At 40.3% G+C, this 26,146-nt stretch overlaps 1 protein-coding gene across 2 annotated transcripts in view; it reads right to left on the reverse strand.

Moving 5' to 3' along the window:
- Positions 1–26,146, reverse strand: part of GATB (glutamyl-tRNA amidotransferase subunit B) — a 96,410-nt gene that overhangs the window by 57,583 nt on the left and 12,681 nt on the right. For both annotated transcript variants that reach the window (XR_013336799.1, XM_077770908.1), the window contains exon 3: positions 574–687. Coding sequence is in view for 1 of the 2 variants with exons in the window: in XM_077770908.1 (XP_077627034.1) it covers positions 574–687 (114 nt within the window). In the remaining variant the exon portion in view is untranslated. The remainder of the gene's footprint in view (positions 1–573; positions 688–26,146) is intronic.

The raw sequence follows: 26,146 nt of genomic DNA on the forward strand, positions 1-26,146 counted from the left end.
TTCTCCTAAGGAAGAAACTATAATTTTAAGGAAAAAGCAGGTTAATATTGGGTTTACTGCACAGCTAATTACTGTCGTTAGTCGAGGCTTCTGGTTCATGTTTCTGCTTACTACTGTCCACTTATGTGCTCCTTGTGAGATGACAGAAATATCCCTGGAGGAGACAGTCCTATTATTGGTAACTTCAACTTCAAAGAGGGAGGCTATCACTCCATCTGCAAAGCTACAGTATGCATTTACTGTTGCATCAGCCACAGAGTTAGATTTGACCTAACAGGCAATTAGCGCCAAACACCGCGGCGGGGCTGAGCCCGAGAACACTGGCTTCTACTCCCTGTTCAATTAGGAAGGAGCCGGCAGAAGCATGAGGCTAAGCAAGGAGTCAGCAATCAGGACAACTGCATCCAATCTAGTAAACATCGGGGGGCACCTGCCTTCATCAGGGCCAGGCAGAACCTCCCGCTGACACGGCCAGAGCTCTGACTGAAAACACGAGAGACGCGGCCCCCTTCCCTCGCGTCAAGCCCCCCAGCTCTGAGAACGTACAGAGGGTGGACGGCCAAGTGTACTTACAGGGAGGTCTGCATAGAAGTAGTGCTTCCTGTCAAACAAGGACTTCTTGTTTATGTGGCAGTTCAGTGCCAGGCCTGTCATCACCGCCGCTTCGACGCACCTCCTGTTGAGAACCTATGGAGACACAACGCACGGCATCTCTCAGATCCAGTCTGAACAAATGCTTCTCCCACACACTGACATCCTCTCTGAATATTCAAGTTGGCCCTTCAACAGGCATTATCTTTGGTTTTCCGTGTGGGCAGCTCTGGTTCGCAAGTAGGCTCTGATCCTCTGGAACCGGGAAAACTTTATATAAAAAAGAAAATGCATGCAGTGGTGGGTCCCACGGGGAACTTCATGAACTGTCACATCAAAGTCAACAGGGAGGGACCCAGAAAAGCTCAGTGGAGTGGTTGCTACATGGAATAAACTTAATCTCACTCCCTCTGCAAACAGAACAACAGCTCCTCTGACCAGGAGCTGGTCAGAATACAGGAGACGCACTGATTCCTGAGGAGGAGCCAAGCAGCAGCTCACCACGCCACCTCAGTGAGGTTGGAAAACACTTCACCAGAGAAAGAATGAACTTCTGGAAGCTCCGGAAAAAATCTTCTGGAAAAAAGGCCAGAGCCATTTCCTCAAGGGCTGGGAAATGGGGGGCATGCTTGCCTCCTCGATTTCAGTCCAGGCCTGGCAAACTCACTAGAGGTACAGACCGAGTGTGCCCTGCACCCCGACTCTTCCTGAGCCGCTGGTCCCTCCAAGGCCTGTTGTAGCTCACAGGTTCCTTCTAGATCCCACCCTGCCCCACTTTCAGAAGTGAACGACCAAGAAATGGCTAGCTAACCTCCCAGCCCAAAAGGATGTGAACAGCTTTTAAGAACTTTGGGGGTGGGGATGTCGGGTATGGAATAAGACCGCCAACTAGAGATAAGGAGAAAGCATTAAGTTCTGGAGTCAGACAGATCCAAACCCCACTTCTGCTATAACTATGTGAGTGGAAGACTCAGCTTCCTCATTTCTGAAATAAGAGTTTAATATCTAGCTTGCAGAGTGCATAAAGTAACAGCCAGAACATCTACTCCATAGTAAGAAATCCCTATCTAGTTCATTTTCACCACTCTGCTTCAGGAAGATTTTTGAGAATGTTGTACTTGCTAATGAAACACACTTCTACTCCTTACTGGCATCTTTATGATGTTCGTTAGTATATTTAGCATGCTTTTATTTATATAGGGCTTTCCACATCCACCTTTTTATTTCAGCTTCACAGCAACCCTGTAAAGAAGGAATTTGTATTTTGCTATTTCAGGAAAAGAAAAAACTAAGACCCAGAGATCCTAAGAGACTCACCCAAATCACTGAGTTGGCAAACAGTAAAGTCAGTTCTAAGGTCCACATAAGCCCTTGCCTAGTGAGTGACAAACAGAATCCCTGTGGTTTAAGGACCAGCTCTCCAGGCTGGAATAATGAGTGGGGCACTCCAACACAGGCAGAACTTGATCAAACGCAGATTTTGAAAACAAATCTATACGGAAGAAAGGTAAGAGGCGTCTCCACTCACTGCAATATACCACCCCACAAAGAGAACCCAAACAGTGAATCTCCCTCCTAGTAACATCATCGCATGCATTTTCTTCAGAAACCAGGTTACAAAAAGCAACTTCTATGTGAACTTCTTCATTTTGAGCCAAGTAATATTGCTAGCTCCACAGTAATAATGGTTTTCATGAAGAGATGTGTGTGGGGGAGGGGGGGAACAGGATGCTCTCTAATTATTGATGTTTTCACTTGCTAATGTTTGGTATTTTTTACTGAACAGTTGTTACTGCAATACAAATATAGCTGGCAGAGAATGCTGCCAAATCCCAGCCTGATGATTCGGGTCAGGGCACATAATGCAAAGCTTGCGTCCCAGCCCGGAGCCCTGCTCCTCCTGGGCTCTGCCATAGTGGCAGCTTGCGGTAAATGGCCTGTCTCCCTAATCTGTACCAGTTCTTGCTTTATCACTCCCATGGTTTTCTCTCTCATCTCTGTCCAGTCGGCCCCTCTGGGGGCCAACCTGCTTCCTCCTTCTAGACAAGAAGAGAACCCAGCTTTGTTTTGCTTGCTTATTTCTGCACGTGCATTGCTTACAAACTCCTGTACCTGGCCCTGCAAGGGAGTGAGGGGTTGTGGGTTGTCACCGACTCCCACTGTGCCTGTGTGCTGAAGAGGATGCAGGCACTTGAGAAAACACCAATTTCCAAAGAATAAGAATGCAGGAAAACCCATAAACATTCTAGCGATACTGAATATACTTTAATCTTTTTTTGATGATTTAGAAGACTTGAAGTACTTCAGGGTCAGAATTATAAGCATCAATCATCGCCATACTATAGCTGCACGGAGGGGCTAGTAAATAGAGAGTGCCAGTTAAAAGAATGCCAAGAAAAAAGAATTTATTATGATCTTAGTTAAGCTGCTTATGACAGATGGAAGTCCAGGTCAGCATGTTGCAAGAATGTGATGCAGAATTGGAAGAGTCAGCTTGGACTGTCTTTATTCTGAGAAACTTAAGTGTCTATAAAGTACTAGAGTTTAGAGATACAAAGGTAAATAGGACTCTGTCACTGGCCTCGATGAAATGTGTAGTGGGGACATGAACGTGCCAGCATCTCTAACATCCTTCTCAAGTTCACCTTCTATACTAGGAAGATCTTGCTAAAAATGCAAGTCTGATAGCATTCCATTGTTTAAAATCACCCGATGGCTCCCAATGCCCACATGACAAAGGCCAAACTTTTACAAGATCCAGTTCCCACCTTCAGCTTCAATTTCATCTCCCATCAATTTCTGCTCCCCAGCACCCAATATGGTCCATCACCTATACAAACCATGTTGACCTGTGGATTCTCCCTTCCCTCATTCCATTCAAAATCTACTGAGATGTCATCAAACCTGTGAAACTTTCCTTACTATTTTTCCCTATGTGCCCCTCTTGATCTTCTCTCCACTGCCATTTGTGCTAGGATTACAGTGGACTGAATTTATTTACATATATTTCCATCAGACTAATTTTCATGAGGATGGGAATTACCAGTTTATGCTTGCATCCCTGGAGCCTAATATGGAACTGAAAAATAGCAGTGCTTAATTAACGTGTGTTGAACTCAAATGAGGATGGAGTTGATGGATATCAAGGCAAGGTTTCAGAGAGGCAGCGATGTCTCAATCTCCTCTAAGGTGTAACTTGCCACCTGCAGGCCTTCAGACTTGTTTCTGGAAGTTTCCTGAAGCAAAACCCAATTTACGTATGATGTGATCAAAGAGGTAACATGAAAATCCAAACCTTAACTTGTCCCAAAGAAAGCATGTCCCAGAATTTTCTGTGCAATTAACATACAGTGACCATAAAGGATCTCATAAAAGCCTCAACAGCTTTTATGCAGAAGGAAAGTAACAATCCTTGGCACTCGCATGGCACCCCTTTCTCAACTGAGTCTTAGCAGAGGCTTCATTCTGGCTTCAGGAATGATCATCAGCAAGTATTTACTGCACACTGCACTGTGTCAGGGGGTGTGCTATGCACAGCACATACATTAGCCATTTGACCATTTCAGTAATCCTAGGGCAGACAATAGTACCATCCTCATCTTACAAATAATGAAGGAAATCCTAGAGATGAAGTAATGTGGCCAAGGTGACACAGGTGATAAGTGGCAGAGCCAAGAAGTCAGACCCCTGGAACTCAGGCTCGAAGAATAAAGCATGTTACCACTGATAGCTATCTATCAAAACTGCTAATACCTGGCCACAACTCTGGAGCAGCAACTCAAACCAAACTCCACGGTAGATAAGGCAGATATCGTTTCTAACATCTTTTTCTTAGCAGTTTTTTTCTCTATAGGTTTGTTTTCAGATGCTGAACTCCTAGACAGCAAGCACTGTGTTCTTTTCCATTTGTAAAACCATACATGGTCTCTGGCATGTGGAAGATTTGATAATGAGTGGACCTCCAGGTTTTCTTCATTAGCAGGGGATGTTTTATTGCCAAGCTTCTGAAACCCTTAGACACAAGTACCTACAAAATGATTTACAAAATAAGTGAAGAGGCAGGCTCTTTTATTTAATCAGAAAATAAGAGAGGCAGAGGTAGAAGAAGCATGCATCAGACCTCCAAGGACACATTGTGACCACAATTTGAGAAACAGTCTTCCAGTTTTAAGCAAGCATTTCCTACTCTCTGGGTACAACGGACCATCATTTAATGACAACTGCTAAAACATCCTCCCCTCCACTGCCAATTCACCAAGCTGCACATATTCCACCTTCTCAGTCTATCTTGACTCCCCCTCCCCCCACTTCCTCTCAAATCCTCTGGTTTAATTCAGGCCTCTCTATTCAAACACCATCCCTTCCAACTGAGACTTCTGCACAAGCCACCTGGCCAGGTTTGTCTCCCTCCATTCCAGCCCTCTAACATCTCCTCCACACCAAATCAAAAGTGATCTTTCTAAAGAGTACATCTGACTATGCAATGCCCCTGCTTAAAACCCTTCTTCACCACTTCTCATCACTGTAAGGATAAAGTCCAAGTCTTTGGTGGAGTCTTCTATGCCCTTCATGATTCAGCCCCTACCTTTCTAGCTTTCTCTTCTTCTACTGTCCATAATCCCATAGACCCTCATGCAAACACGCATTTGACATGCTTTTGTGCAGACTGCTGCTTCTGCTGGTAATGCCCTGCGTTCTCATCCACATGAACACATCTCAGCACCGGGCAAGGCTTGAATGCCCCACCACCACTGCAGTCTAGGTACTCCTTCTTCTCCAGCTCCTGTACACTCTGGTAAAAAAACCAACTCCCAAGCAGACTGAGCTCCCCGAGGGTAGTCATTTTATCTTATTCCTCTTTGTCCCCCACCCCACCTAAATGCAATATGAAGCTGATTAAACATTAACCAAGGTAATGAATAATTTAACATTCCCTTTATCAACATCCAAAAGACTATAAGCTATGAAATAAAAGCAAAATTGTTCTATAAAATATATGTGTCAGGAAAAAGAAACCACTCTTAGTATGTAAAACAGAACAACCTGAATAAAGAGACTTTATTACACAGATGACAAAGAGCTGGGATATCACAGAGGGCACAGGAAGACAATTTAGGAGACCCTCATTAGTCAGAAGCCACTCCTACCCTTTGATGGAGACATGGGGGTGGGAGGAAGCAGCATCACTGGAGCCAGGGCATAGGGCACCCACCCAGAGGACTCCGGGAACACAGTGGACCTGTCTCCTGGGAGGTGAAGCCAGGGACAAGACCCAGTCACCACCAGAGGTGTTGCCAGAGGAGGACAGGGAAGGAGAAATAGCCTGTGGCTCCTTTCCTCCCACTTCTGGTCTTTTACCGGAGCCTCCCCATGGGCCTAACCCACCAGAAGCCCACTGGGGGGGGAGGGGGGAGGCTGGGNTGAGGTATGATATGGGGACACACAGGCCACAACTGCACAGCAAATACATACATTTTTACACTCACTTCTGTGACTTTGATAATAGCTAGTTAATATTTGATGCCACTCTCATGTCTATCCAATCAACATAAAATTGAAAATTCTGCGGACTCCTTTTTCACAGACTGAGAGCCAAATAAATTATGAAATGCTACTAATTTCTAAGGAACATCTGTGATAACTCAACTTGGGTTGAATGAACTGTAAGTCTATACTGACCACTAGGAAAGGATTTACTAAGCAAATAAACTAAAATGAAGATTGTATAACTTACGTAAGTCAATATAATATTCCCCAGAATTTCTTGGAATTCTAGTAATTATAAATAAGTCTATTCACTGAAGTCAGTCTCTGGGACCTATACTATGAAGTATTTTGTGACGTGCTTCAAAAAAATAAAGCAGCCTGTCTTTCAACAGTCTGTAATTCATACCATTTCTCTCCCCTTCCTACTTTGTCCTTAAGTGCTGATCCCCAAAGTTAGTCCAACTGGTATCAGGGCCTCCTTTAAAAATTGAGGTAACATGACAAGACTCGTGAGCTCACTGAAATTCCAGTTAGCAATTCTTTTGGAGCACTGAAACAAAGGTGACGTTTTACAAAAAGCCCAAATGGCAATTATTCTGTGAAACTAATGCTATATACGACAAATCTGATGATTAAGATATAGCATAGTAAATGCTTTAATTTATGGAGAGAAAGTAATTAAGATTTATTAAGTAAAAATAAGGCAGTAAAATGGGCCTTTATCTTACTGCTAACTGTAATTTATCTCAAAGCATGTACTCCCTCTAATTTATATTCAAAGAAAAAAATTGACACAGATAAATTTTCCTTCTGGTGGAGAAAACTGTTCCCCCATTTCTCCATCCCCACATCCCTTCTCATCACTGAGCTCTTTTATCATCACCCAAAACAAATACAAACACTCATGAACTATGAAAATTAAGTTTGTGAAAACTGGTCAGTTAATTGAAGATAATTTTTTAAAGTGAAATTTTACCATCAAAAGTTATTAGCTTTATGCAGATATTAAATATTTGTAAGGATATGCCCACATAAATATATGTTCCTTGTGCCTAACCATGGACATTGCCTAGGGAAAAGGAGAAAGTAAATGCTATATTTTCTTTTGTTTAATCCCTCTTTCACAAAGGGGAAAAAATATCAACTATCCATTTCACAGGAAATAGTTCTTGTTCAAAAGAAGGCTGTGGTCTGGCAGTTTTGACGGTTCTTCAGCTCTAAGGCTCTTCTTTATCCTCTTGCACAATTCCACTCCTGATGTCTGGTCAAGATCAAAGGCAAGGATACTGTGTCGGTTCAAAGGGCCAGAAGGCCCATTCTCCTCAGCTGGGACTCCTTTCTCCTCTAGCCTCTATGGGACCTGGTGTTCACAGTCACCACCAGCTATGGCTACTCTAGACCAGCTTGGTCTCTGGAAGTGGAGCAATCTCTCTTGCTTCTCCACAGATCACTGGCATCTAAAATCTGACATTTGCTTGTGGACTGTAAGAAAAAGATGAGAGAAACTTGGTAACTCTAGACTCACCTCTAGCCTCATAAAAAGTTCTCAAAGGGCACAGCCTGGTTTTTTGGACTTCCCTTTGGGGTTGGAGACCAATGGCCTAGCTACTGTAGTGTTTGTTTCTGGAGTCTCAGGCTTGGCCACTTAGCCAAGTCAGATAGGAAAGCTTAAGAGGGGCTGGCAGCCAGTAAAAAGATTGGGTTAATATAATATACAGGAATAACATACAAGTTAATAAGCAAGTTAATATACATTAACTGGTCTTATCTCCCACATTTCCAACAGTTATTAATTTGGCATTACTCATTGCAGTCAAACTGATCTATGAGAAGACTTGTACTAATTGACAAACTGGGACAACACTAAGTCACAAAGATATGAATCTAATCTCTACTATTACTAGCTGTGTAACCCTGCACAAATGACCTAACCTCTCTTGGCCTCAGTTTCCTTATCTGTTACAAGAATACTAGTTTTGCAGGACTGTTCTGTGAATTAAATAAAATTACTCAACACATGGTAGACATTTAGAAAATACTAGTTTCAGGACAGAAATGTTATTAAATGCAAAATGCCCATCTCAACTGAATCTTTCCTATGCAAACTTTTCTACGAGGCAAAGGACTCTAATGAGAAAAGGTCTAAATAGCTCCATAGATCCATTAGTCTAGATTTACAATCACAAGTAAGGCAAAACAGATGCTGAAATTATATATTATGTCAACATACTATTTCCCCCGTAAATGATAATTTGAACACCTTTTGTGATAATTAGCGTGTTATCTCCAGTGCAACAGAGACCAGATTTCTGAATGCCTCAGGAAACTTATATTACTTCATTTTCTCTGTTTTATGGTGAAGCAAAATTTTCCCGGATAATATTGCATGCACGCCCGTGACTGGAAAAAGCTCCCATTCTCAAATGAAAGGAACCACCTTCTAACAAGTTGAATAGTTATAAATTAGTTAAATGAGCCAATTTTTACCCTTCTAATTGATGTCCACTACACATTTGTGGCTTCCTGTCTTCTGAGACAGTAAATATGTTTGACATGCAGACAGTCCGGGGAGAAGAGATGTATAAAATGAAGCAGATATAGCAGTAATGTTTAAAAAAAAAAAAATCACTTTTCTTTTTCAATTAAACTTTGGGATGGGGCCACAATCTTTAATGTAGAAAGGTCCCCCCAACATTAACTCTGAAATTTGACTTTCTCTTGTTTATAACTTTTAAAAAAATTTTTTAAATGTTTTATTTATTTCTGAGAGAGAGAGAGGCAGTGTGAGCAGGGGAGGGTCAGAGAGACGGGGAGACACAGAATCTGAAACAGGTTCCAGGCCCTGAGCTGTCAGCACAGAGCCCGCTGCAAGGCTCAAACCCATTATCTGCGAGATCATGTTCTGAACCGAAGTCGGACGCTTCACCGACTGAGCCACCCAGGTGCTCCTCTTGTTTATAACTTTTAAAAATAATATAGTCATATCAAAAAGGCTAAAACATACAAACCCATTCATTTTAGATTGTCCCCATACTGAAACTGCTGAGTCTTTTCTAATCTATCCTAAAGTTTACTCACAAGATTGTACACCTGGAGAAATTCAGTGACATGACAGACTGCTTCATATCACCAAAATCTCAAGAGTAATCAGTGACAGTGGTAAGAAATATTAATTTCATGAGTCAAAAGCTCTAATGAGTCAGAACGAGATCTACTTTCACCTTTGTATAAAAGATTAGTATAATGCTGAAAGATCTGACTTGCTGAGAAATGAAACAACTGGCCTGAACCAACCAAACTCTAGAAAGGCATTTCAGCATTCATTCTTGATAAAAACCCTCAACAAAGTAGGGATAGATGGAACATGCCTCAACATCATAAAGGCCATATACAAGAGACCCACAGCTAATAACACCCTCAAAGGAGAAAAACAGAGCTTTTCCTTTACAGTCACGAACAAGACAGGGATGTCCACTCTCAGCATTACCATCTAACATAGTACTGGAAGCCTTAGACTCAGCAATCAGACCACGAAATAAAAGGCATACAAATCAGCAAGGAAGAAGTCAGACTTTCACTATTTGCAGACATGATACTCTGTGAGGAAACCTGAAAGACTCCACTAAAAAACTGTTAGAACTAATACATGAATTTAGCAGTTGCAGGATATAAAATCAATGTACAGAAATCTGCTGCATTTCTATATACCAATAATAAAGCAGCAGAAAATAGAAATCAAGGAATTGATCCCATTTGCAGCTGTACCAAAAACCATTAAGATACCTAGGTATAAACCTAACCAACGAACTGTATGCTGAATAAAAAATCGATATGCTGAAAACTATCGAACACTTATGAAAGAAACTAAAAAAGGCACAAAGAAATGGAAAAACATTCCATGCTCATGGACAGTAAGAACATTATTAAAATGTCTATACTACCCAAAGAAATTTACATATTTAATGCAATTCCTATCAAAATATCACCAGTATTTTTCACAAAGCTAGTTCTAAAATTTGTATGGAACTACAAAAGACTCCAAATAGCCAAAGCAACCCTGGAAAAGAAAAGCAAAGTTGGAGGCATCATGATTTTAGACTTCAAGCTGCAATCATCAAGATAGTATGGTACTGGTACAAAAAAAAAAAGACACATAGATCAATGGAACAGAATAGAAAACCCAGACATGGATGCACAACTATATGGTCAACTAACCTTCAACAAAGCAAGAAAGGATATACAATGGAAAAAAGACAGTCTCTTCAATAAATTGTGTTAGGAAAACTGGATAGCAACATGCAGAAGAACGAACCTGGACCCCTTTCTTATACCATATAAAAAAAGAAATTCGAAATGGATTAAAGACCTAAATAAGAGACAGGAAACCATCCAAATCCTAGAGAAGAATACAGGCAGCAACCGCTATAACCTCAGCTATAGCAACTTCTTACTAGACATGTCTCTGGCGGCAAGGAAAACAAAAGCAAAAACGAACTATTGGAACCTCATCAAGATAAAAAGCTATGCACAGTAAAGGAAACAATCAACAAAATTAAAAGGCAGCCTACTATATAATCCTTTATATTTGATAAAGGATTAGTAACCAAAATCTATAAAAAACTTATCAAACTCAACACCCCAAAAGCAAATAATCCAGTTAATAAATGGGCATAAGACATGAATAGACATTTTTCCAAAGAAGACATCCAGACAGCTAACAGACACATGAAAAGGTGTTCAGTATCACTCACCATCAGGGAAATACAAATCAAAACCACAATAAGATACCACTTCACACCTGTCAAACAGCTAAAACTAACAACATAAGAAACAACAGGTGTTGGCGAGGATTTGGAGAAAGGGGAACCCTCTTGTGCTGTTGGTGAGAATGCAAATTGGTGCAGCCACTCTAGAAAACAGTAATGGAGGTTCCTCAAAAAGTTAGAAATAGAAGTACCCTATGATTCAGCACTTGCATTACTAGGTATTTACACAAATGATAAAAACTACAGGGTACATACACCCCGAAGTTTATAGCAGCATTATTAACAATAGCCTAACTATGAAAACAAAGATTCTAAATATCCATCAACTAATGAATAAAGGAGATATGGTGTGTGTGTGTGTGTGTGTGTGTGTGTGTGTGTATAAAGGAGTGGTATATATGGTATACATATACATACACAATGGAATTTTACTCAGCCATCAAAAAGAATGAAACCTCAACATTTGCAATGATGTGGATGGAGCTACAGTGTATTATGCTATGTGAAATAAGTCAGTGAAAGACAAATAGATGATTTCACTCATATGTGCAATTTAAGAAACAAACAGATGAACATATGGGGGGGGGGAAGCAGACAGAAACAAACCATAAGAGACTCTTGACGGTAGAGAACAAACTGAGGGTTGGCGGAGGGATGTGGGTGGGGGATGGCTAGATGGGGGAAGGATACTAAGGAGAGCACTTGTTGTGATGAACACTGGGTGTTGTCTGTAAGTGATGAACCATGGAGTTCTACTCCTGAAAGCAATATTGCATTGAATGTTAACTAACTAGAATTTAATAACAATTTGAAGAGAGAAAAAAAAGAAATGTTAGCTGGGTATTCACCACTGGTATGGATAGGGAATTTGGTGGAACAAGGCCTGTGAATACCAAAAGCAAATTCCTAGAGGCACATGTACCTGCTGTGTTCATCAGTCCCAGGTATGTCCTGAGGAATGAGCCTTTGGACGAGTCTATCAGGATATGAATTTTTAGGGGAAAAAAAAGTTTTTCTTTAATTTTATGCACTCAATAGGAATACATCTCCTTAGAGGCTTCATGGCAAGCCATGAAATCATGGAAGTTAACAGGTAAAAGAAAAAAGCCAAGCTTTCATATGGCAAAACATCCTATTTCCTTAATTATGTTTGCTTTAAGAGTAGATAATAAAAGAACTTGGCTTGGACTTTTAAAAGAAAGGAAGAGAAAGGAGAAAGAAAAAGGAAGGAAATGATACCAAAGAGATTTGACAACTAATTGCGGTATGTGATCTTTGAATGGATCCTGGACTGGGGAGAAGAAAACAGGATAATGCTGACACAACTGTGGAAACCTGAAAGTGAATGGTGTCTTGGAGAACAGGCCTGCACCAGTGTTAGCTGTCTTTATTGTGATCAGTTCTCAGTGAGCAGAGAAGAGAATGTTTTTGCTCCTCAGTAGAGAGATGCTAAGATATTTAGGAATAAAATGCCATGATGTCTGTAACCTACTCTCAAATGACTCATCTAGAGGAAAAAATAATCTAGGTGCAGGATGGATGTGCACTGTACTGTTTTTTCAACTTTTTCATAAGTATGAATTTCTTCCAAATAAAAAGTGTGGGGATGGGAGAAAGGAGTAGATAATTCTACCTGAGAGGATGGTGAAATGTTACAAGCCATAAGAGGAAGAGAGAGCCTGGAGGAGACAGGAGCTATTTAAATTGATGCTAACTCATAAACTGTACATGCGTATCAGAAGACTGTATTCACTGCTGCTGAAAACCAGCTGTGGAAAGGAAAACATCCTAGATCCTGTATCTATAAAAGACTTTAAATGGGACATACTAAGGCCCTATAGAGGCGATGAATTATGGTGTAACCTTCTTGGAACGTGAAAAAATTTGTTGACAGGGAATCCACATATAAGTATGTAAATCCTGCGTATAGGCAACATGTTTGCAATCAAGAATATAGAAAGACAAGTTCGAGAGCTCAGCAATACAATCAAACGTAATAATATCCGTATCATAGGAATTCCAGAAGAGGAAAAGAGAGGGAAAGGCATTGAAGGAGTCCGTGAACAAGTTATAGCAGAGAACTTCCCCAATCTGGGGAAGGAAACAGACGTTGAAATCGAAGAGGCACAGAGAACTCCCCTCAGATGTAACTTGAATCAATCTTCTACATGACATATCATAATGAAACTGGCAAAATATAAGAACAAAGAGAGAATTCTGAAAGGAGCTAGGGAGAAAAGGGCCCTAACATACAAAGGGAAACCTATCAGTGGTTACAGACCTATCTACTGAAACTTGGCAGGCCAGAAAGGAATGGCAGGAAATCTTCAATGTGATGAACAGNTCTGGGAGGATCCAGGCCTATTTCAAGAAATTAGAAAAAGCCAAGTGCAAAATCTAACAGCGCACCTAAAGGAACTAGAGGGAGAGCAACAGGCGCACCCCAAACCCAGTAGGAGAACAGAAATAATAAAATCAGGGCAGAAATAAACAATATAAAAATGAAAGAAACAGTTGAACAGATCAATGAAACCAAGAGTTGGTTTTCTGAAAAGATAAACAAAATTGACAAACCTCTAGCCAGGCTTCTCAAAAAGAAAAGAGATAGCACTCAAATAGACAAAATCATGAATTTAATGGACTTATGACAACCAACACAGATATACAAACAATTATCAAGGAATACTATGAAAAATTATATGCCAACAAATTGGACAACTTAGAAGAAACGGACAAATTCCTAAACACACACTCACTACCAAAATTCACATGGGAAGAGAGAAAATCTGAACAGACCCATAACTAGTGAAGAAATCAAATCAGTTATCAAAAATCTCCCAACAAATAAGAGCTCTGGGCCAGATGGCATCCCTGGGGAATTCTACCAGACATTTAAAACAGAATTCATACCCCTTCTTCTCAAGCTATTCCAAAAAATAGAAATCGAAGGAAAACTTCCGGACTCATTTTACAAAGCCAGCATCACTTTGATTCCCAAGCCTGACAGAGACCCAGAAAATAAAAGAGAACTACAGGCCACTATCCTTGATGAATACAGATGCAAAAATCCTCAACAACATACTTGTAAATCGAATTCAACAGCACTTAAAAAGAATTATCCACCATGATCAAGTGGAATTCATTCCTGGGTTACAGGCCTGGTTCAATATTTGCAAATCAATCAAATATTCACAACCAAATCACATCAACAAAAGAAAAAGATAAAAACCGTATAATGCTGTCAATAGATGCATTTGACAAAATACAGCATGCCTTCTTAATAAAGACCCTCGAGAAAGTCGGGATAGAAGGAACTTTACTTAAACATCATAAAAGCCATCTATGAGAAGCCCATAGCTAACATCCTCAACGGGGAAAAACTAAGAGATTTCCCCCTGAAACCAGGAACACAAGAGGGATGCCCATTCTCACCACTTGTTTAACATAGTGCTGGAAGTCTTAGCATCAGCAATCAGAAAACAAAAGGAAATCAAAGGCATCAGAATTGGCAAAGAAGAAGTCAAGCTTTCACTTTTCGCAGACAACACAATATTCTACATAGAAAACCCAACAGACACCACCAGAATCCTACTAGAACTGATGCAAGAATTCAGCAAAGTTGCAGGGTATAAAATCAANAAAAATTAACAACAGAACTCCCCAGGACCCAGCAATTGCACTCCTAGGAATTTGCCCAAGGGATACAGGAGTGCTGATGCATAGGGGCACCCCAATGTTCACAGCAGCACTCTCAACAATAGCCAAAACATGGAAAGAGCCTAAGTGTCCATCCACTGACAAATGGATCAAGAAGATGTGGTTTATCTATACCATGGAATACTACATGGCAATGAGAAAGAACGAAATCTGGCCATGTGTAGCAATGTGGATGGAACTTGAGGGTGTTATGCTGAGCAAAATAAGTCAGGCAGAGAAGGACAGATACCATATGTTTGCACATATAGGAGGATTAGGAGGAACTTAACGGAGGACCATGGGGGAGAAGAAGGGGAAAAATAGTGGGGGAGAGGGAGGGAGGCAAACCGTGAGAGACTCTTGAATGCTGAGAACAAACTGAGGGCTGATGGGGGTGGGGGAAGAGGGAAAGGGGGGAGATGGGCATGGAGGAGGGCACTTGTGGGGATGAGCACTGGGTGTTATATGGAAACCAACTTGATAACAAACTATTTTTAAAAACCCAGGAAGATCTAACACTGTAGAAAAAAAAAAGAATATGGAAAGACAACTTGTTTTTTTTTTAACCTGGTAGGTAAATTATTTCCCCCAATTATATATTTTCTGGTTGAAAATACTTTTAGCTTCCCCCAAAGCTGTATAGGTATCTTTTTTTTCTTTGATGCTTCCATTCTATCATTTCATTTTGTAAACATACATGAAATTTCTCAATTTGTGTTTCTCTGAAAGACCTCAATGATCAAGACCTTCATCTTAATTAAACTCAAGCTGTTGTGACGTGTGCCATCTTTAAGTTATTTCAGTCAATATTACACAAATGTTTACCACTTCCATTCCTTATCCAAACCTACTGGCCACTATGAAATGCCGAGTATTTATAATTTAATGATACAAAGTTAAGAATATGAGTACCATAATACCAAAAAATATACATGCCACTTGAGGGTTCATGAAGTGCTTTCATATACATTAGCTTCTCTATGTTCACAGATGTAAAAATGGAAGAGAAAAAGAAGTAAGGTAAATAAGATAGCTAACTGGCTATGGCAAGTAAATACAGGTTATGAATGAGGACAGGAATCTTAAAAGTTTACAATCAGATATAAACGAAAAATTCTCTGTTATGTTTTGTTGGAAATGAACAATTAGCAAGAACTGCAGAATGGGGACCAGGCAACTCTCACTTCTATTTTTAACTGGGCTCCTGACCTCCCTGACTCCCTAAGGCAAGTCAGCAAGGCCCTCAGTTTCTTCTTCTGTCAGCCAAGGTTGGAGCCTCTGACCTTGCTCACTGGGGTGGCCTATGAGTTGGCAAACATCACTGAATATTCAGGACGCTATTGACAATCACATATTACTGCCTGTCTGCGTCTCCTAAGAAAGCTGCAGAGTATGACAAAGACCCCTGATTGATTATGCTTCTTGCTTTTACATTTGTGTAAGAAGAGTCATGCATCAGAATTTGGAACAGAACACTTTTAAGGTTCCTGGGAATGCTAATGCTCTTTGATATTCCCACTTCCTCTCCCTGTCCCAGCTCTAAGCCTCGTGCAACCAGTGGTAGGAGGCTGGAAAACATGAAGGCTCACTGGCAAGAAGCCTCTGCCACAAGGAACAGAATGCCCTTCAGAGAAGCCCAGCCCAACTACACCAACTATGCCAACATCACCAAGCTGATGTCTGTCATCTCTGAGATGCCAATGGCAAAATGACTTCCAAACTTTGCCAAGATTTTAAAAAGAGCTAAGGAAAATATAATCCCCCAAGATGCTGCAGTGTATACTGCAGAATAGCCAACTATTCCCCACCTCACCCCCTCGCCATGTTAACATGAAGCTGAAAATACACACAGAAACGACCAAGTAAGAAAGACCCATCCCAATGGCCTCAGATGACAAATGTATACCCTTGTGGTATGGAGAAAGAATTCCACAGAACCCATCCAAAAAAAGTATTTCGCATCTACTACCTCACACAGTAAAAGTGTCCTGTGCTTTTGAGGACAGAAGTGAGCATTCTCCACTCTCCCGGCCTTTTGTTACCATGTGGCTGGATTTTGCTCCGTACTCCATACTTTGTTCCCCCAAAAGAGGAGTGAATTAGGACTAGTGACTTTGGGAAAAGCAAGCACATGGGAGTCGGCCCCTTGGCTGAACATTTTATTACAGGCCTCTAGCATAAACCATCAAAAAACAAAGCTATAAGAGCTCTTTCTGATCGGCATAGCCGCAGAGATGATATATTCTGGTCTGTGGACACCTGAAAAGTTTTCTGGAGAAGCAGGCTCTTCCCCAACAAGTGAAAGGCCTACAGTTTTGGGGAGCCAGTTCAACTTGAGCAGAAAGTACCAGAAGTTATTTGGCTATATATCAGGTTGCATTTTTCAATCAAGCCAGTATTGGTAACAAAGTAGATACACTCATCTCTGACCTCTATGTTGATGTCTCAATTGGTTCTGACTCAAAAGGAGAAGGGGGTCTTATTTTTGGTGACCTCATAAAAATAACATAATATCTTCCTGGAAACTCTCTTCTCATACTCATAAAACCAATCTAGAGACCCGCACAGCATCACCAATGACTCCATAAAGCAGAAGAAACCCAGGAGGGCCCGCTGCCATGGCTGGGCATGCATTTCCTGTGAGGGAAAAGTTTTTACAAGTCTGCTGCAATTTTTTAAGTTCTGGAACTGTCCATGGAGGAAAAATGAATCGTACCCAGCTGCATGATTTCAGGCTGCACTTTTATTATAGGCTTCTAGTATAAATCACCAGAACAAAGCCTGTATGAGCTGCCTGAATGTCAGAGACAAAAATAGTGTCACAGCACACTGTTAGGTAATTTTTTTTAACTACTATATATTTATATCAACAAAAGGCCCCTAAGCTTTCATACTCCTAGGCATCTTTGATAATGTGTTTATATTTTATTTTCTACACATCCCCACCTGACTTTCTAGTATGACAGACTTTTTGGTGCAGTAGTATACCAAATTCATTACAAACAGTTATGTGTTCTAAGTATAACACCATCTTCTCTGACAAGTGTTCGTTGTTACTATGTGCAATCTCTCATCTAAGCACATATTCTGAGGAAAAACAAACCAGCATAAGGGAATGTGGAAATGGGAGAAAAGCCCTTTCCAAACACAATACTGAAGGTTTCGTCCTCAGGAATGAATCTCTGGGAAGACCAAGCATGCTGCCTGGAGATGCTCCCTTATCAGGAGAAAAGCAGACAGCAGCAGAGAAACACGGCCAGGTCAGAAAGATGCTTTGCAGGCCTAGGAGAGTCACCTGTGGAAAAGGCCTGGTGACGTTCCTCAGGTTCCCCAAGGCTGGGTGGAGGGCAAAACAAAACCTCAGCTTCCTCATGGGTCTCCCACCATAGCTGGCTGAACCTTTCAATTCTATCATAGTGCTTTTTTCTTGTTTCTTTTACTATTTATTAAAAAAATTATTTTCCCCCCCTCTGGATTACTTATTTGTTTTTTTTAAAATAGTTTATTGTCAGGTTGGTTTCCATATAACACCCAGTGCTCATCCCCACAAGTGCCCTCCTCCATGCCCATCACCCCCCTTCTCCTCTCCCCCATACCCATCAGTCCTCAGTTTGTTCTCAACATTCAAGAGTCTCTCATGGTTTAATGTTTTATTTATTTTTGAGAGAGAGAGACACACACAGAGTGTGAGCAGGGAAAGGGCAGAGAGAGACACACACACAAAGAATCTGAAGCAGGCTCCAGGCTCTGAGCTGTCAGCACAGAGCCTAATGTGGGGCTTGAACTCATGAACTGTAAGATCATGACCTGAGCCAGAGTCGGACACTCAACTGATTAAGCCACCTAGGTGCCCCGCTTTTGTTGCTTCTTAAGAGGAATGAGATGGCATCATCATTTCCATACAAAGGTGAAGGGAATTATTCAATAAGGATAAATTCTTTTTGGAAAATGGTAACTTTTAAAGGCTATGGTAAGTGGATAATCAAGATAGTAGAGTAGGGGATCCTGTACTCATCTCCTCCCACAGACATACCAAGGCTGCAGCTACATATAGAGCAACCCTCTCTGAAAAAGACGTGAAGACTAGCAGAACATTCTTCCACAGCTATAGATATAAACAGCTACAGTGAGAATGGAGAATGGTAGGAGGGGCAGAGATGTGTACTGCTACCTCTACCACCCATGTGGGATCCATAAGCGGGATGAATATCATAGGTGTGGAGATCCTCCTTGAGGAGTGAGAGGCTCAAGATCTACGTGGGGGGAGGAGGTAGATCTCTGAACTCTTTTCAGTTCAGGTCATGCTCTCATGGTTCATGTGATCAAGCCCCACATCAGGCTCTGTACTGGCAGCACGGGATCTGCTTAGGATTCTCTCTTTCTCAAAGCAAATAAATACTTAAAAGTAATAAATAAATACATAAATGCAAAAAAAGATTCACAACAGACAACCCCTGCCCTGGGGCACCATACTGGGAAGATGAGCCCCCATAATGTCTAGCTTTGAAAATCAGCAGGGCGTAACTCTAGGAGCTTTGAAAATGAGTGGGGGTTACCTCCAAGGGAGCCAGAGATATAGAAAACCAAGAGTCTTCTCTTAAAGGGCCTATGCATAAGCTGACTTGCTTGGAGACTGAACACAGAGGCAGAAGATGGTGAAGCACCTGGGTCATATGTGAAGTAGATGTACTGATGAGTTTTAGGACATGTGAAAGAATCAGGGATCTGCAGAAATATTCTCCAGGAACAGAAGCACTGGGAAGCACCATTCTTCTTGCCCTCCTTCTACCTAGCTGGCCTGCTGCTGGCCAAAGCCAGTTCTGATGCTCTCCACCTCCCTGGCCAGCACTGTTCACCCTGCCCCTGTATTCCCTCGTGGACCTACCACACCCAACTAGCTAGCCTTGGCAAGTGTCCCTCCATAACGGCTCCTACTCTGCCATACCCAACAGGCAGACTCTGTCAGGACCAGCAAATCCTCAAAGCAGCCACATCCTGCCATAACTGGCAGGTGGCTCAGCCAACACTAGTGCTCCTCCAAAACTCTTTCTCCCACTCAGCCACACCCGCATATAGCCTCGACCAGGAATAGTGCCCCATGTAGTTCTCACCCCACCACACCTGGCAAGTGGCCTTAGCTGGCACTAGGGTCGCTCCCCCAGCACATCCATAATAGTTGAGTCATGAAGCCCGCCATAATGAGGACTAGACTCCCCCAGAGCATACTCATAGTGGACTCAGCTCAACATCTCAGCTGTGGGGGCCAGGGGGAGGGATCAGGCCCGCCCACCAGTGAGCCCACGGCAGTCACATCCCAGTTAAAATAGAAGGGTGCGTGCAGCCCACACAGGGGACGACCCAGGAGGTCCTGGTTCTGGTTCTAGCAAGGGGAGGGCTGTGTTTCTGGGTGTCATAGGATGCCTTCTATGTTAGGCCACTCCTTCAAGACCAGGAGATGTAGTGGATCTCCTTACTGCACAGAAATAAACACAGAGAGTCAGACAAAATGAAGAGACAGGGGAATACGCTCTAAACGAAAGAACAAAACAAAAACGTCAGAGAAAAAACTGAACAAAATGAAGATAAGCAATCTACCTAATAAAGAGTTTAAAGTAATGGTAATAGGGGCACCTGAGTGGCTCAGTCAGCTGAGCAACCAACTCTTGATTTCGGCTCAGGTCATGGTCTAATGGTTCATGAATTCAAGCCCTGCAATAAGCTCTGTGCTGCACCAAGCCTATTTGGGATTCTGTCTTCCTTTCTCTGTGCCTCTTTCCACTGTATGTGCTCGCTCGCGCGCGCTCTCTCTTTCTCTCGCTCTCTCTCTCTCTCTCTCACTCAAAAGTAAATAAATAAACATAAAAAAATGGCCATAAAGATGCTCACCGAACTGGGGAGAAGAATACATGAACACAGTAATAAAAACCACAGCAAAGAGAAAAAATATATAAAAAAGAACCAATCAAAGTGAAAGAATACAATAACTGAAATGAAAAGTATACTACAGAGAATCAACAGCATATTAGAGAATGCAGAACAGGTCAACAATCTGGAGACAGGATAGTAGAAATCATCCATGTTGAACGGTAAAACAAAAAAAAAGGATTAAAAAAATGAGAATAGTTTAGGGGCCTATGAGACAATAACCAGTGGACTAACATCTGCATTACAGGGGTCCCAAAAGAACACATAGAAAAGGGGCAGAAATCTTATTTAAAGAAATAATAGCTGAAAACTTCCCTTAACTGGGGAAGAAAACAGATATCCAGGTCCGGGAGGCACAGAGCGCCCCAAATGATAGGAGCCCAAAGAGATCCTCAGCACGACACGTGATGATTAAAATTTCAAAAATTAAAGACAAAGAGAGAATCTTAAAAGAAGCAGGGAAAAAGCAACTAATTGTGTATGAAGGAGTCCTCCATAAAACTATCAGCTGACTTTTTTTCCACAGAAACTTTGCAGGTCATACAGGGAGTAGCAGGATACATCTGTAGTGTTGAAAGGAAAAGCCCTACAACCTAGCATATTCTAACTGGCCAGATTATCATTCAGAATTGAAGGAGATAAAGGGGCTCTCAGAAAAACAAAAAGTTAAAGGAGTTCATCACCACTAAGCTAACCTTACAGGAAACTTTTAAGGGAATTCTTTATGTCAGAAACAAAACAAAACAAAACAAAAATAAAAATAAAGTAAGGGGGCGCCTGGGTGGCTCAGTCGGTTAAGCGTCCGACTTTGGCTCAAGTCATGATCTCATGGTTCGTGGGTTTGAGCCCCGCACTGGGCTCTGTGCTGACAGCTAGCTCAGAGCCTGGAGCCTGCTTTGGATTCTGTGTGTGTCTCTCTCTGACCCTCTTCTGCTCATACACTCTCTCTCTCTCTCTTTCTCTCTCTCAGAAATAAATAAAACCATTAAAAAGATAAAAATAAATAAAGTAAAATTATGAAAGCAAAAAATCTGGTGAAAGCAAACAGTAAAGGTGGAGGATCAACCACTTACAGAGCTAGCATGAAGGTGAAAAGATAAAAGTAGTAAAATCAACTATATCTACGATAACTACTTAAGGGATGCACAAAACAAAAAGGTGGAAAATACAAAGTCAAATACATAAAAATGGCAGAGGAAAGTAAAAATGTAGTGTTTTCAGCATCTGTTTGAATTAAATGAACATCAACTAAAAATAGCCTGCTAATACACAGATTGTTATATATGAGCCTCATAATAACCACAAATCAAAAACCTATAATAGATACACAAAAAATATAAAGAGGAAGGAACCAAAATGTAACACTAAAGAAAATCATTACAAAGAAAGAGAGCAAGACAACAAGGAAGAACCACAAAAACAATCAGAAAGCAATTAACAAAATGGCATTTAGTACATACCTATACAGAATTACTTTAAATGGAAATGGACTAAATGCTCCAACCAAAAGACAAAGGGTGACTACCGAATTAAAAAAACAAACAAAAACAAAAATAAAAAACCCCAATACCTATTTATATGCTGTCTACAAGAGACTCACTTCAAACCTAAAGAAACACTTCATTGAAAGTGAAGGGATAGAAAAAGATATTACACACAAATGAAAACAAAAAGAAAGCTGGGATAGTAATACTTATACTAGATAAAATAGACTTGCAAACAAAGACTGTAAGAAAAGACAAAGAAGGATCTTACAGAATGATAAGCAAGTGAATCCAACAAGAGAATATAACAACTATAAATATATATATGCACCCAACATAGAAGTGCCTACATATACAAGGCAAATATTAGCAGACATAAAGGGAACAAATGACAGTAATACAGTAACAGTGAGGGACTTTAACCCACTTATATTAATGGACAGATCATCCAGGCAGACATTCCATGAGGAAACATGGAATGTTTCTTAAACAATACACTATCAGATGGACTTAACAGATATACATAGAACATTCCATCCAAAAACAGCAGAATACACATTCTTTTCAGCGCACGGGGAACATTCTCCAGATGTTCAGATCACATTAAACCACAAAACAAGTCTCAAAAGATTTAAAAAGATTGAAATTATATCAAGTGTCCTTTCCAATTGTAACAGTGTGAGAGAAATCGACTTCACGAAAAAAAACTGGAAAAAATACAAACATGTGAGGGCTAAACAGGCTAACAATGACCAGTGGTCAATGAAGCAATTAAAGAGGAAAACAGACAAAAACCTTGAGACAAATGAAAATGGAAACACAACATTCCAAAATCTATGAAATGCAGCACAAGCAAAAGTTCTGAGAGAGACATTTACAGCAATATAGGCCTACCTCAAGAAGTAATAAAAATCTCAACAAAACAATCTCACCTTACATGTAAAGGAATTGAAAAAAGAACAAAGCCCAAAGTTAGTGGAAAGAAGGAAATAATAAAGATCAGAATGGAAATAAAAGAAATAGAAGCCAAAAATAAAATACTAGAAAACTTCAATGAAACTAAAAGCTGATTCTTTGAAAAGATAAACAATCAAAGAAATGATAAGGAACAATGAAATACTACTCAGCAATGAAAAAGGATGAAACCTTGCTATTTGCAACAACGTGGATGGAACTGGAGGGTGTTATGCTACGTGAAATAAGTCAGTCAAAAAGACAGATATCGTATGTTCTCACTTATATCTGGAATTTGAGAAACTGGACAGAACACCACAGGGGAAGGGAAGGAAAAAAAGTTACAAACTGAGAAGAATCCAAACCACAAGAGACTCTTAAATACAGAGAACAAACTTAGGGTTGTTTGGGGGTATGGTGGGGGGGAGGTGAAAATGTGTGATGCACATCGAGGAAGGCATTTACTGGAATGAACACTGGGTGTTGTATGTAAGTGATGAATCATGGGAATCTACTCCCGAAGCCAAGAGCACACTATATACTATGTATGTTAGCTAACTTGACAATAAATTATGAGAAAAAAAAATGTGTCTGAAAGACAGAAAAAAAAAGGTAAAATTAATAAACCTTTGGTGAGACCTACCCAGAAAAAAAAAAAAGACAAAAATCAGAAATGAAAGAGAAACTTATATCACAGAAAATACCAAGGATTATAACAGACTACAATTATATGCCTGCAAATTGAACAACATGGAGGAAATGGATGAATTTCTAGAAACACACAACTTTCCAAGGCTGAATCAGGAAGAGACAGAACATCTGAACAGATGAATTATTAATAATGAAATTGAATCAGTAGTCAATAACCTCCCAAGAAACAAAAGTCCAGAACCAGCAGCTTCATGGGTGAATTCTACCAACATTTGAAGAACAGTTAATACCTATCCTTTTCAAACTATTCCAAAAATCTGAAGAGGAAGGAATGGTTCCAAATTCATTCAAGAGTCTAGCACTAACTCAGTACTAAAACTAAAGACACTACAAAAAAAGAAAAAGAAAATTAAAGGACAATATCCTTCATGAACATAGGTTTAAAAATTCTCAACAAAATGTGAGCAAACCAAATTCAATGACACATTTAATGGGTCATACACCACAATCAAATGGGATTTATTCCAAGGATGCAAGGATGGTTAGTCTTCAAAAACAACCAATGTGATACACCACATTAACAAAATGAAGGATAAGAATAATATGATCATTTCAATATAGAAAAAGTATTTGACAAAATTCAACATCATTTATGATAAAAACTTACAACAAAATGGGTATAGAGGGAATGTACCTCAACATAATAAAGACTATATAGGACAAACCCACAGCTAACATCATACTCAATACACAGTACTGTAAATCCTAGTCACAGCAATGGGACAAGAAAATAAAAAACATCCAAATTGATATGAAGGAAGAAATACATGGGTACCTGGATAGCTCAGTCCATTAAACATCCAATTCTTGATTTTGGCTCACGTCATGATCTCACGGTTCATGAGACCGAGCCCCAAGTTGGGCTCCATGCTGATAGCACTGAGCCTGCTTGGGATTCTGTCTCTCAAAAATAAGTAAATAAATAAATAAACTTTAAAAGAAAGAAAGAAGAAAAACTGCCACTATTTGTAGATGACATGATACTATATATAGAAGACCTTAAAGACTCCACCAAAAAACTATTAGAATAAACAAATGCCATTGAAGGATATAAAATTCGTATAGAAAAGTTGGTTGTGTTTTTATTATAATGAAATACCAGAAAAAGAATATAAGAAAAAAATTCTATTTACAACTGCATCAAAAAGAATAACATATCTAGGAATAAATGTAACCAAGGAGATGAAAGACCTGTACTCTGAACCCATGAGACTTCTGGTTTCAGCTTAGGTCATGATCTCATGGCTCAGTTCGTGAGATAGAGCCCTGTGCTGGGCTCTGCACTGCACTGACAGCATGGAGCCTACTTGGGATTCTCTCTCTCTCCTCTCTCTCTGCCCTCTCCCCTGCACATGTGCGCGCTCTCTCTCTGAAAAACAAAAAATTAAAAATACATAAAATTACTAACAAATTAAAGAACTGAATACATAAAAAGGGAATAAGATATTTTTTAAAAGACAGAAGACATTTAAAGGGAAAAAAAGAATTTCTTTATATGGAAGATACTCTCAGGGGAAAAAAAAAACTCAATGGATATGGTAAAGAGCAGAGCAGACATAACAGGGAATTCGTGAACTGAAAGAAAATGTAGAGAAAATTTTCCTGGATGAAGCATACAGTAAAGATCCTAAAAGAGTATTTCATTATAATCATTATTTGCATGGTGATATGTACAGCTGAGGGCTGCCCAGCACGACAGCTGCTCCCTTAATGGTAGGTTTGGAAAAAGACTAATTAGGTTAGATTTTCTTTTATCCATTTCTTCTTCTGAATCAGCACTCTTTCCCTCTTTTCTCTCTCCCCAGATATAGATCTCTCACCCAGTGGACACTGTTGTAAGAACCAGTGCACATAATCAGTGTCAATCCTGAAGAGTCAATGCCTGTCTGTGTGTCTATCAGCATGTGGATGCACATCTATAAACATATTACATATATGTCTGTCAATGGTATTATGTTTTGAAATATGCACATACCTGCAAAATAACACCTACCAGCAACTCCGATAATAGTGGAATATAGATTGGAAGCTAAGCACGAGTTCTTATCTGACTGGGACACTAAGCAATTGTGTGACTGTGGTCAACTCACAACAGTTCTCTCACAATACCAGTCCTGTAAATTAAAAGGACTAAATTGAATAATTTCCAGGATCTCTTTCTACTCTGTTCTCATCCTGTTTATAACTTTAAGAAGCTAACAAGCTTCATACCACTCATGTACCTTATACTGTAGAACAGGTTTCTGTGCAGAGCCTTGTTCTTACTTACAATAGCAAGTGATAATCAGGCTTTCTGGGCTATAGCAGACCAGAAGCAATGATTGACAAGTGGAAATGAGCAAGAAGGGGCTCCTTGAGTCAAATATACTAACAGTAGTTTGAAAAAGGTGAAGGGTAGATGACTGTAATAGCAAGGAAAAAGACTGTGATATGAAACCTAAAAAGAATGGTTATTTTTAGCCATTTGCTCTAGGATCAGATAGCTTTACACACCTCAATAGCCTTTGAAGGCACCATTATATTACAGTACTG

This window comes from Crocuta crocuta, unplaced genomic scaffold (genome assembly GCF_008692635.1).
Source record: "Crocuta crocuta isolate KB4526 unplaced genomic scaffold, BGI_CrCroc_1.0 scaffold166, whole genome shotgun sequence".
In the NCBI taxonomy this organism is placed as follows: Eukaryota; Metazoa; Chordata; class Mammalia; order Carnivora; family Hyaenidae; genus Crocuta; species Crocuta crocuta.